Genomic DNA, 13,228 nt, shown 5'->3' with positions numbered 1-13,228 from the left:
TATTAGACACAAATAAATATACATGACGTTTATTTTTGAATTTTGTATCCGTCAAAAGTCTCATACAGTAACATTTTAGAATTGCTCGGATTTTATGTGATTTTTATTCTATGTGATTACATTTGGCACCAAGACCAAGAAAATACGGAATATGTGAGAATATCAAACGTCGTTTTATTGATCATTTACGTAAAATTTCGTACATCATATAATCATAATCATATTATTTGATCTCAATTGGATACGTCATTATGGTTGATTAAGTTAGGATGTTAGATTAGACATCCACGTCACTGATATGCTAGATAGCATATCTTAACAAAGGTACACCTCATCCAATATTAGACTCCTAATGTGGAAACAGTTGGTCCCTTTTATAACGGTTAGAAATTGCGACGGCTTCAAATATGACCAATAACAATAACAACATCAGAGCCTTAATCCCAAAATGGTTTGGGATCGGCTGAAATAAATCATTATTTAGAACCGTCCAAGGGTGATTGCAGACCTCAAAATGCGAAAATATAGAAAAAGAAAAGTGAAAAATAAAAAGAGAGTGAAACATAATACAAAAACCAAGGTACCCTTATAGATTTTGAAATCAAAGTCGGGATTTCTGTTACACAAATTCTCATTTGTTATAGAAACTTAGAATTTAAATCGAAATTAAGATCAAAACGATTTTGAAAATTCAAGCCGAAGTAAAATTCAAGGGCCGGAATACCTTAAAAGTGATACTGTAATTAATTATTTTTAAAAATTAAATCCGAAAAGAGAAAATAATTTTTTAAACTAAAATGTAACATTGTTCTAAAAATAAAATAAAATGTAATACTGTAATTAATTATTTACATCAAATTATTGTTTTTTTTTTTTTTTTTTTGGTAACATAATTTACAAAGAGATGATTAGTATCATCTGATTTTGTAGGACATAAGAACATAACAATAGCTTAAGCAACCAAGACAGATAAATCAACCAACTGGTCTTGTTTAAGACCGTCTTAACTTAATATCTCACACAACCTCCTTTTAAGTTAAGACGGTCTTAAACATGAATCGGTGATAACCCAAATAAAGTAGGAATAATTAACTAATTACAAAGAAATGCTAATAACCAGAGGTGAGTCCCCTTCATCCACAACAAAAGTCTTAGTAATTGTATCACCAAGACTAACGATTTCGACCTCATAATTTCCATGAAATCCTCGAAAGCAAAACTCGCCTTGATCATCGACACAACCATGAGTATTAGTCATCCACTCTTGCTTCAGCTTGAGATACCGCTTCCCGGCCTCATTGATATCCCCCTCAGCATTGACAAGATGCGAGTTTTCTCTGCTCATAAACAATTCCCAGAAACCCCACAGCATTACACCGTTAACTGCAGGATGCGCGTATACTTCCCTTAACATAACCTCTAAGTCGTCTCCTCTTATGTGCTCGTTTGTGGAAGACACATCGACTTCAGTGAACCATATTGGAAGGCCGAGAATGCCTAGCTTGTCTAAGGCTGAACATACTATTGAGCCTACTGGACTGTCAATATGGCCTTGGATTCCTATGCCTCCTACTGGTGCACCTTGTTCTTGTAAGTCGAGAATTTGCTCGATGTATTTCTCTGGGCTTGATCGTGGGTCGTGCCCATCTTCGACATGGTAGTCATTTACGAATAGAAGGGCTGATGGGTCTAGCTTGTTCGCGGTCTTGAACATGTACGCTCTGATATCTTTGCCTGCACACATGCATTAAACCAGGGTCAGACGGTCTGAGGATATTTGTGAAAACCAGCAAATCTCATTTCAGATGGGTGTATCCGTCTGAAATTATGACGGATAAATGGCCGATATCTTTGCCTACACACATTAAACTAGGGTTAGCAGGAACTCTCATTTCAGACGGGTGTATCCGTCTGAAATTAAGACGGATAAAATGTGACCATTTTACGATAAAATGTGAAGATCGATTTCTTGATAAAAAGTTACCACCAGTTTATTGTTAGAAAGTGACAATTTTAGTTATAACTTTTTATCATTAAATAATTTATTTCTTATTATAAAATGTCGACATTTTTCTCATCTAAGTTAAAACCGTCTGAAATGAGAAATTTGTGAAAATTTACCTAAATGGTCTTGATAGAATGATCCATGCAACATCTCATTATTAACATCATAGTGCTTGAACTTCCCCTTGTAGCGAGTAAGAAGGCCATTAAGACGATTGTCGACTTCTGTAGCAAGATCAGTTTTATTGAGGGATTTAATCCAGTATTGGACTGTGTCATCGACATCCCAGAAGATGCAATGTCCTCGAGTTTGAATGTTGTTCTTTAGACATAAATCCAACATATCGTCAGCGTCTCTGTAGTTGAAATTCCCTTGCTGCGACTCCGTCCAGTACCACTTGAGTTCATTTCCGAACACAGCCCAGTTGAAGTGTTTCAGAAAGAAGGCCACAAAGTCTTCATTGTCTATGTTTGTCCTGTTTATGCAGGAGCCGAACGGGAAGGTGTTGTTTGTTTGCCGAACTTTCACAAAGGACCCAAGTGTACTTCCTTCAGTGAACTTCAATACCACGTCTCGTTTGCGTATCTGCCGCACATATACAGCAGAATTAAACTTTTTTTTTGTTCAAATGAGCGCACTATGTTGCGGGTAAGAATTGAATCCAATTAATAAGAATTGAATCCAGTTGAATCCTATTCATGTCAGCCGACCCCAAATCATTTTGGGATTAAGGCTCTGATGTTGTTGTTGTTGTTATTTTTAGCACGGGATTATGAAGGAATAAATAAAAAGGGATCGATAAAGGACTCTGATACTTGAACAGGCACTCGTGAGTCATGTCGGATTATTCACTTCGAGTCTGAGTATTATAGCGGCTAATTAATAAAAAAAATAATGTTTCAATCAAAAAAAAAAAAAAGGCGCTGTAAACACGTGAATCCGAGGACGTACCTTATCAATCTGCTTCCTCAAGGATTTGAACCTGGCTTGTCGATCAACAGCGAAAATTTGAAGACCACCAAGCATCAAGTCTACTCCTGAACCAGGACCCTGGATGTAAACCATAACCTTTGTTGGTTGTTTCTCAATCCGAAAAGAACCGCCAACTTCGTGCCATCGATCATCATCAATCTCAACTTCACCTCCATTGACCCATTGACCATCCACACTAACAGCAACATTCACATTCTGTGGCCCTGAAGTGGTTGACCCAACTTTGACCCATGCTGATACCTGATAAGTTAGAAAGAGCTCCACCTTGTCAGTTATCATCTGTGCAGGACCCATCCAATTTTGGGTACGGTTCGTGGTAAGAATGTAACGTCCACTTAGAGGCTCGCGAGGACCTAGCGAGTCCTTTGCCATGGGAGGAAGGATGTGTGGAGAACCAGATGCAACACTTAGTGTGCAGTTTCCCAGAGGAAACCAGCTGTTAGTGCCGTTACTTAGTTCACTGTTCTGGATTATATTGACTCCAAACGCCGCATTCTGCAGAAAAATAAAGATTGTATATTGTATTAGGAACTTCAATCTTGTTTACATTTTGACTTGGGCCTAAGAATATTTACTCGTCAGATTCAGAATATGACGGGGAAAAAGTCATAAAGCAAAATGACGGGAAAATTGTATGACGCAATTTTCTTTAATACCGAACGCCAAAACTATGATTTTCAACATATTCTACGGTAAGAAGTAATCTGCTGACCTGAATGAGTGGTGGAAGAGAAGGTGGAGTTTTCTGCGCGTGCTTGATAATGAAACTGTTAAGGAGGATATCAGTACCAGCAGGAGGTCCTTCAAGATAGACTACTATGCTTGATGGATTGCCATTAATGAGGAACTTGCCTTGGAGCACTGTCCATTCTTTGTCTGTTGCCTGGACACTGCAGCATATTTTTCGACTTGAGTATTACACATTTACTCCAGAAACGCATGAAAAAAATGTGGAATGCTATTAAAAGAACCAAAATCCATCAAACAATCAAATCTTCCAAATCCAATTAATATGTTTTTTCTTGTTCCATATGTGGGATGCACATATAGTAGACCGGACCGGTAAACCGGACGACCCAGACCGGCCGGTCCGATTACAATCCGGTCCGGTCTCTGGGTCCATATAAATATTGTGACCGGTCTCCGGTCTGGTCCGGTCCAAGCAAAAAAAGATCACCTCAAATTACCTTTCAAAATAGAACTGGTCCGGTCCAAACCCGAAAAAAACCGGACCTAAAGGGTTCCGGTCCGAGTTCCCACCTAACCGGTCCGGTCTCCGGGTTTGGCATATGGGGTTGTCCGGTCTGCGGGTCATTGCGGTCCGGTTCTGGACCGGTGAACACCCCCACATATGCGCATTATTCTTGTGAAGATTCATTGCAGGACCGACAAATAAGTCCACTATAATAACCTATGTTACTTTGACTCTTCACTTCTGAGGCATACCCGTTTCTAAAACGACCCTCAAGGATGTGAATATGAAATCTGTAACCGAAACTTACCTATCAAACTCTTCTAACAGAGCCATCAAAGAGAGGCTCGAGTGACAAACGTGTAGGAATAGACTAGTGCATTAAACATTGAAAGATCGGCAAAAACTCACTTTGAAATACCAATATATTGCTCACGATTATCTGGTGTTTTAACCCAAAGAGTGGCTTGAACATTTGCGCTGTTGACATTGTTACCAAATATGCGTACAGTAGCAGTAACATCATATGCCAGTTTTCTCTGTACCCTTCCTGTGATATCTTGTTGAATTCCATGCCAGGTTTGGGTACGCCCGGTTGCTGAAGCAAAGACTTTACCAGACAGTGGAACAATCTTTCCGTCTGCCATTGAGTCATGCAACACAACATTGCATCCTCTTCCTGTCCAGTTATTTAAACCATCCTCGAATGCCGGGTTTATAATTATATTATCATTTCCATCATCTTTGTGTGGCTTTGTATTCTAGCAAGTCAACAACAAAATATAGAGTAAGACAATTGAAGACCCAACAGTACTGTAGAGAAGAAAAGGGTTCCCAGTAAATAACAGCATCAACAATACCCTAGAACCAGTGACTAACGACCTAGAAAAAATTACGCTATTTGGAAGGTAATGTAAACTTGGACTAGCATACTCAGAACAGCAGTATTTTTATTTGAATGTACTTAAAAAGATTCAAGACAGTCGAAACAATTAACATACAGCGGGGCTAGAACAGGAAATGACAACTGATTGTATAAGCAGATCTACGCCAGGATCTGGCCCTTCCAAATAGAACACAACACGGTCAGGCATTGTAGAGAGCGTAAATTTTCCTTTCAGGGTCTCCCACTTATCTGAAACCTGAACCCTGCACATATATCAGCATCTTCCAATAGTTAGATCTATATGAGATTGTTCCTTCAAAAAAAAAAAACATCTAGTCTCTTCTGAAACGGTCTCATACTAATGTAATCTAAGAGACTAAGACCAACCTAATTCAACTAGGATCTTCGCTCATATACCCATTAATTCCCGAAAAAATAAATTCAACAACTAACCACTGGTAATATGGATTGGTCTTATGATAATCTTATCATGAGCTCGTCTCATATGAGAATTAGTGCCATAAAGAAGAACACGAACAAAAACCAAGCTCGGAAAGACATTTGCATGAAAAAGGCAGTACCTTTCAATAAACAGATATTTTGTCTCACTTTCTCTGTACTCCAGTTTCACCGTCCCTTGGACATTGGAAGGCCCGTGATGTCCTGACACCCCAACACGAGCAGAAACATTGTATGTTAAACCTGGACTGACTTTGCTTGTAATATCTTGTTCCAATCCTTGCCAACATTCTCTCCTACCCGTAACTTTTGCATATCCACCAGTAAAGCTAGTTGATGTTCCCTCGATATTTTCTGACTCAGACGAAACTACCAATGCATTGCAGTTATTAGCATGCCAGAAATGCAGGCCTTGGCAGAAGTCATGGTTCATTATGATGTTTTCAATGACTTCACCGATTGGATGACCCATATTTCCTTTCAGATTCTGTTATCAGAATGTATAAAAGCTAGGTAAATACGGAGTACTAAATACAATTCAAAACTTATCATACCTATTTCAAGTCTCAACCGCGTTCAATTTAAAACTGAGTAGGCAAGGAACCTCCAAATTCGTCAAACTAATGTTCGGCTAAGCTTTTTGGCATAACTGGGGCCTTAAGAACAGTTTCAAGGCTAACATGTTTCGAACCAAACATCATTTGTCATCCTTCAATAACTTTATCAGCTACGCTAAGTCGTTAATTACAACTGCAATGCTCTATCACGCGAAAGCACACTAAACACCAAAACCCTAGAAAAGTCATAGATGAACAACAACTGAAAAGAAACACTCAACTAACAATCCAACCTTCCACAAACCATATTGGTCAGAACAACCACAGTAAGTCTCTTGTAAGACGGTTTTACACATACTTTATGTAAAACAAATCCAATGCAGAAGGAAAGTAACTAAAAAGAATCCGTTTCACAATATACTTGACCGCCTTATCCCCATCAAACAATGCAAAACCCAAAACCTAATACTTGTGTAAGGCGGCCTTACACAAATTATTGTAAAACAGGTTTTATTAGTAACTACTATATCCACTAATAGGGATGTGTTTGGATTCGTTTTACATTGTATTAATGTAAAACCGCCTCACACAAGACTAACTGAATCCCATAACACAAAAATTACAAGTAAATTTCACAAAACCCACACAATTACCTCATCAACATTAACAATATCATCATTATTCTCCAATGTGCATTCCATATTTTGCTCAGATCTTTTTGGTAACTCCTAAATTAACAAAAACCCACAAACTATTATGAATTGAATTAGTAAAAAAAGCTACCTTTTTAAAAATTAGTTGCAAATAATAAACAATTAATTAATAACTAATTAATTAAAAATTACCTGAAATTGTTTGATTTTGTGATGTTTATGAACTCGACGTGGGAAGCAACAACCTGGGAATTTACTCATTTATAGAACAATTTAACGAGAATTACGAGTGAAGGTACGAAAACCCGGGGCCAACATTTCTAGACCGAATTCTAGTCGGAGGGTACAATCTTTCCCCGTCATTTGGTGTCCTTTTTCATTTTGGTGTGTATCAGTCAATTGTTGTCCTTTTTATTTTAAGAATGAACTTGAAAAATAATTTGAGTATTCCATCTCCTCTTTTCTTGGTCTTTGTGCCAAAATCAAAGGACGATAAATGACCGAGACGGAGGGAGTAACAATTAAAAAATGGGTTTTTTGTCACGTTGCTGTCGGACCTTTTCCTTAAAAAAATGGAGAAAAAAATACCTAGGATTTTAGATTTAGATTTATCCAAGTTGTTGGGAATTGGAGGATTGAAGGGAAGTGTTTAGGTTTTGCTTGAATTTAAATGGAAGGTTTTGCAATCACCTAATTATGGGGTAATTACTTTTAGTTTGGATTAATTAATTCTTATGAAAGTTGAGTATATCGTTTTTGGTTCACGTATTCTTTTCTTCAATCAAAAGGCAAATGAATGGTTTTTAATAGGTGATGGATCGGATCGAGTCGAATTTTTGAAAATTTTAGAAATTGTTCAAGCTAGTTTTGTTTGTGGCGGGAGGAGGTGGGTTGGTCTAGAGGTGCTCAAGGAGTCGGATCGATGCGGGTTGGGCCGAGCTGCGAGTTAGGCAGCTCGAGCACGATATTAACATATGATCGGGCTAGGTTGGGCCAATGCTGGTCTGGGTTGGTCTAGCACTAGCCTGGCCGACTGAGTAGCACGCGTAAACTTGCATCCCTCATACCCTCATTCATCGTCAAAGTGTATTGAGACGATGAGGGTTGAGGATAACACCAAGAATTAGGTGATGCTAGTGTTTTTATTAGATTGGATCAGCTAGTCTTGCTTGTGACGAGCTAATCTCGTCACAAGCTTGTGACCTCTCATAAAAAGGAAGAGGGGATAAGGTGGGGCACCCCCATGTGCTTTTCACTCACCTCTCAATGGGTATTTTACGCCGTCACAAATGAGAATTTGTGAGATTGGACATTTCGGCTTTTTACTAATATTTCTTCATTTGATAGTTAAATAATATGCGGAAGTCATTGAAGTATTGGGGTAAAGCCGTTGTCGAATGTCGATAGATAAACATGGTTGATCAAATTAATCATAACATCGTAGACACGCATGTTGATTAAAAAAAAAAAAGTGGAAACATAGCCCATACTGTCGTGAACTTATAAAATTAACCCGATAATACAAATGACTCGATATATCCAGACCCATTGGTCAACCTTCATGAACCAAATAAGTAATTTGATACGATCAATCCCGAACCATCTTAACCCGACCCGTAACTTGCTTGCCACCTCTAGTTGCAGGTAGACCTGACAAAATTGACCCGACACCCAAAATTGACCCGACACCCAAATAAGTAATCTGACTCGATTCCTTCGCCAGTGTTTTTCCCAAGAGGTTTTTCTAGTGAGATTTTTAACGAGACATCTACCTCAGTAATTGACATCCAAGAGAGAGTATTATGAAATATTACTATGTAATATTATATGGTTGTCCATATATTAGTATATTCTAGAAATATTATATTATGGAAACTCTACCGTATTGTGTGTATATATATAAACCCCCTCATAATCTCCTATATACTAAATGAATAGGAAAAATTCAAAGTTTTCCCGCCTAAAATATTTCCCTATTTTGATATGATTTCTTATTTTCTTTCCTATTTAAATACAGTTCCCTCTTTAAGATTTGCATCTAGGCTTTTTGATGATAAAAATTTCGTAAAGATATGCTATTAAAAAGTTATAAAACAATATCATTAAATTTGTGTAAGAACTTTTTTCACTAAAATACACACTTCAGGTTATGAGTATTATTTAAATGGTTTTTTTTTCTCTCAAATCAAAATACAATGATGAAAAACGTTAAAAAATAATGAATTGTCAATTTGTATTCTATAAATATAATATACTAAAAGGTAAAATTCTATAAATACCGTGCATACATGCCTATGCACGGGGCCCCCTATACTAGTACAATAATACATACTTACGTTTTATCTGGAATATCTTTATTAGAGCATCCACAATGGTAAGCTAGTTGCTACTAGCTTACCTTTGCCACATAAGATTTTCAAGCTACAACATTTTTAGGCTAGAAACTACTACAATGGTAAGCTACTAGTATTGTGGCTTAGATGGGCCCATATGTCAACTACCTTTCATATCACCCATTTATTTATTAAAAATTCTATTTCCACATGTATTATTTTAGTAGGTAGATTTTTTTTGTAGGACCATTTAAGCTACTAGCTTCATGGAGCTAGTAGCTCAATTTAAGCTAGTTCAATGGAAGTGCTCCAATGGTCAAGCAAGTAGCTTGAAATTTTTTTTATTTGCAAACAAGTCCTTTTGGGAAACCATTGGAGATGCTCTTACACACACTTTTCCCTTTTCTCTCAGTCCCCCAAAAGTTCCGCGCCAAAACAGTTTTAGGGTTTTACAGTTAACTCTGCAAAATTGAAAGAGGGAAAATGGAAGAAGATCCTTGGACTCCACGCAAAACCTTCATTGATCAATTTGTTGTATGTTTTCCCTTCTTTTTCGATTATTCATTTCAACTTCCTTGTTTTTTTTCCCTGATTCTATCTATTTTTTTTTTTTTGTATCGTTCTTAGGTTCCAGGCGACGTCGTTTTGGACCTTTCTACATTAACTCACCAAACTATTAAACTCGGCGGCGGCCTTCGTAAGGTTATTTATTTTATTCGACTAGCTTAGGGTTTTCATGTAAAAGGCGAATTAATTGTGGTTTGATTTCGGTAGTCGATATGAGACGGAGTTTTATTCATCATCCCCAAATAATAGGAAAATTAATTTGACTTTGGGATTTGGATGATGTCAGGATGGTGATGCAATTTCTGTCATAAAAGCTGGCAAATTGAGATTTGTGAAGCCAAACAATTATTGGGTTGAAGGATCTCATAAAAGAGTATGTTTTTCTTAATTGGATAGGTCTAATTTAAGCCATTTTTCTTAATTTTGAGCACCAGATATTTTAAATCTGTTGTTTTTCACTTTTAGACGAATTTGGGTGGTTTTTGAATTTCTGATGTTATTTCTCTGAACAGCTAGTCTTGCTTGTGACGGACTAATCCCGTCACAAGCTTGTGAGAAGGGAGAAGGGAATGGGCACCCCCTATGTGCTTCTCACTCACCTTTCAATGGTCATTTTGTTAGAAGAAACGGTACGGACTAATCCCGTCACAAGCTTGTGAGAAGGGAGAAGGGAATGGGCACCCCCTATGTGCTTCCCACTCACCTTTCAATGGTCATTTTGCTTGTGACGGATATCGCCCGTCTTCAATGAGATTTTGTGTTCTCTGAATCATATTGGTTAACCCTTTCAGTTCCAAATTGTCATATGGGTCTATGAAAATAAATTAAGATGTTTGTTAAGTTATCTCTTTTCTGTTAAGCTATATGTCCCTTTTCATGCTGGAGACCCTCTATCCCGGTTATTTATTGTCTTTTTCTATATTGGGGTGTCTCAATGAGTTGTTGTCCTTTCTATTTTAAGAATGAACAATTTGGTCATTCACACTCAATTTGTTCCACTTGACATTTAGTAATTGGCCCCTTCCTCTTTTCTTGGTCTTTGTGCGAAAACCAAAGGATAACAATTGATCGGTTCCAGTTAGTAGGTTTAGTAAATGAAGTGTGAAAGGTGAATGTCGAATTGTTTTGCTAGTATAAGCAAGTTTGATAACATTTTATTTAACATTGAGGTGATGCAGAAACTTATTTTTGTGATTTGTTGTGCAGTATGTTCCTTGCGTGGAGGATCATGTCCTTGGCATCGTTTTGAACAGTATAGATAAAGATGTAAGCATCTATATCTATCGAAACCCAACACCTTATTTCTATATTTTTCCTTCCCTATATTATCATCTCATATAAATTTGATTCTTAACTTATAACTAAAATACTGTATTATTTTTTCTTTGCTAGCACTGCTTTCTTGTGGACATCAAAGGACCTACACTGGCATATTTGCCTTTTGAAGGTGTTACCAAAAAAAATATTCCGAAATTTGAGGTACGCATTCTGAAGAGCTGCATGGATATAATAATACTGGACACTACTCAATTAGGAATAGGATGGCTACATTAAGCTTTTATTCTTTCTCACTTTTGTGATTTAAGTTGACTTCTGTTTCGTTCATGTATAGTATTTGATGAGTTTATTTGTTCCAAGCATTTCCATGATTATGGTTTCACACAATCTATTTTCTTTCCATTTATTTGCCGCGTTTGTTCTTGTTTCTGTAGTTCGTGAAGGTTTGTCTTCAAGCCCATCATCTCTATTTTTATTATTTCTCAAATCTAAGACCATAGTTAATCTGCAATCATTGTGTATAAAGTATCAGGAATCATTTGTAGATTTATGAATTTATCCACCCCATTATCTCTATTTTTCTCCATAACTGCTGAAAGAGTTTACCGAGATCATTTCTAGTCGAGCCAAAGACACCTTTCTGTGACCGTGGAATTTGACGGAATAAAGCAAAATAACTCACTAAACTGACAATGTTTCATATGCTGTGAAATAGCAATCAGTTTATGCATTTTTCATTATGGTCATTTGAAAACTGTCTTTCACTAGTCCCACATGCCGGATCCATTGAGATATTGGAGTACATGTTGTATTCAAGATGTTGAACTAAAGTGGGATGATTGAGAATAAACCTTCCTGCATAAGGATGTTTAAGAGATAACCTTTTCACTTTTCTTTTTTAACTCTTTCTTAATTGAGGACGAATTGAAGGAGCCTATAATATTCTCTTCTTTAGCCTTTTTTTTCTGTTCATTTGCAGATTGGGACTCTAGTTTACGCCCGTGTTGTCAAAGCAAATGCTGGCATGAACCCAGAGTTATCGTGCACAGATGGTTTGTACTCTTTGTAGTCTGAATTATTTGTCTGCTGGCTTCTTTTTCTTTTGTTTTTGAAGAAAAACCCCGAAGGGTTAGATATCTTTCTGCTTTCTTCTAGATAAGCCTGAAGAAACACGTACATTTTCTTATGCCTTTCTCTGTTATAATTTGTTGAAATAGCAAGCGGCAAAGCAGCAGAATTTGGGCCACTGGATGACGGTTATATGTTTGACACTTCAACTGGCCTTTCACGAATGTAAGAACTTCTATCAATGGCATAAAATACACGATTGTTTCATGTGTTTGTTCTAAATTTTTGAGAATTGAAAGGTCTACTGATTGTCCTTTTTTCTGTGATTAGCCTCCTGAGTTCTCCACCGTCTCCACTTCTTGAGGGTCTTGGAAAGAAGCTATCTTTCGAAATTGCTGTGGGCTTAAATGGCCGTGTTTGGGTACTATTCTAAAAACCTTGTACCCCGTATTTATTTCCTAATTGCCGTGGGCTTAAATGGCCGTGTTTGAGTGCCTATCAAATGATGCAATTTTCTTTCCGAATCATAATAGGTGAATGCTGAATCTCCGGCTAAGGTGATACTCGTATGCAACGCAATCATGAAGTCAGGGTCTTCAAGCCCGGGAGAGCAGAAAGTTTATGTTGAGAAACTCCTTGACAGAGTATAAGCATGTGTTCAATCTTATAAATCACAGTGTATGTATAGTCTGTGTTTTGTGGGTTCTCTTAAGTTAGCTAACGATTGGCAGTCTTGATTCTCGCTTCGTGTATTGAGAGCATATATAACTTAAGCGTAACAACGGATTAACAACCTTATTAACCATATATAACTTAAAAATAGTAAGGGTGACCTGTTATTTAGGTTGCCCGTTTCCTGAGATTGTTATGGGAAGAATGGTGGATATAATGAATTTAATTGGAATTACTAATAGTATGAATTATTCCTATTATTATTGTCAAATTCATTTTAATTATATTGCCTTATTTTTAGTGGTCAAATTCCCATTTTCACCAAGGAATTTATGTACTTATATTTTTTATTATGTGACTTGATAAGGTAAAATTTTGTCATGGTTAATTAATTTGTTACTAATAACAATGAATGTGCTTATGGCTCACCAGTGGCATGCCATGAGCAATGCTGGTTGGTTGTAGACTTGTAGTGACACAAGATTGTTCGAAAATGTGAATATGATGTTAACTCATTAGTTGAGTCATGAACTAGATGGTTTTCTTGGGCAATTAAAATAGATTA

At 37.0% G+C, this 13,228-nt stretch overlaps 2 protein-coding genes across 2 annotated transcripts; one reads left to right on the top strand and one right to left on the bottom strand.

Moving 5' to 3' along the window:
• Positions 1-817: 817 nt before the first annotated feature.
• LOC141604658 (endo-1,4-beta-xylanase 3-like) lies at positions 818-7,464 on the bottom strand. Its single transcript, XM_074423096.1, has 10 exons — positions 6,938-7,464; positions 6,746-6,820; positions 5,658-6,022; positions 5,192-5,339; positions 4,602-4,951; positions 3,711-3,888; positions 2,957-3,493; positions 2,122-2,590; positions 1,094-1,734; positions 818-982 (listed from the first exon to the last, which is right to left on the bottom strand). Exons 1-9 carry the CDS (start codon positions 7,004-7,006, stop codon positions 1,097-1,099), a joined length of 2,829 nt encoding a protein of 942 aa, XP_074279197.1. The 5' UTR covers positions 7,007-7,464; the 3' UTR covers positions 818-982; positions 1,094-1,096.
• A 1,891-nt stretch (positions 7,465-9,355) lies between these two features.
• Positions 9,356-12,923, top strand: LOC141604657 (uncharacterized). Its single transcript, XM_074423095.1, has 9 exons — positions 9,356-9,612; positions 9,706-9,780; positions 9,932-10,018; positions 10,852-10,911; positions 11,038-11,124; positions 11,903-11,975; positions 12,141-12,216; positions 12,322-12,412; positions 12,525-12,923. Exons 1-9 carry the CDS (start codon positions 9,562-9,564, stop codon positions 12,639-12,641), a joined length of 717 nt encoding a protein of 238 aa, XP_074279196.1. The 5' UTR covers positions 9,356-9,561; the 3' UTR covers positions 12,642-12,923.
• Positions 12,924-13,228: the final 305 nt, after the last annotated feature.

Source organism: Silene latifolia, chromosome 10 (genome assembly GCF_048544455.1).
Source record: "Silene latifolia isolate original U9 population chromosome 10, ASM4854445v1, whole genome shotgun sequence".
Lineage (NCBI taxonomy): Eukaryota > Viridiplantae > Streptophyta > Magnoliopsida > Caryophyllales > Caryophyllaceae > Silene > Silene latifolia.
This window is presented reverse-complemented; position numbering and strand designations above follow the sequence as displayed.

Coding starts and splice junctions, on each gene's coding strand:
- LOC141604658 (XM_074423096.1), bottom strand. CDS start 7,006: ATGAGTAAATTCCCAGGTTGTTGCTTCCCACGTCGAGTTCATAAACAT. Junction 5,340..5,657: donor AAATATCTGTTTATTGAAAG/GTACTGCCTTTT, acceptor ATATATGTGCAG/GGTTCAGGTTTCAGATAAGT. Junction 4,952..5,191: donor TTTCCTGTTCTAGCCCCGCT/GTATGTTAATTG, acceptor TTGACTTGCTAG/AATACAAAGCCACACAAAGA.
- LOC141604657 (XM_074423095.1), top strand. CDS start 9,562: ATGGAAGAAGATCCTTGGACTCCACGCAAAACCTTCATTGATCAATTT. Junction 10,912..11,037: donor TGAACAGTATAGATAAAGAT/GTAAGCATCTAT, acceptor TTTCTTTGCTAG/CACTGCTTTCTTGTGGACAT. Junction 11,976..12,140: donor AGAGTTATCGTGCACAGATG/GTTTGTACTCTT, acceptor TTGTTGAAATAG/CAAGCGGCAAAGCAGCAGAA.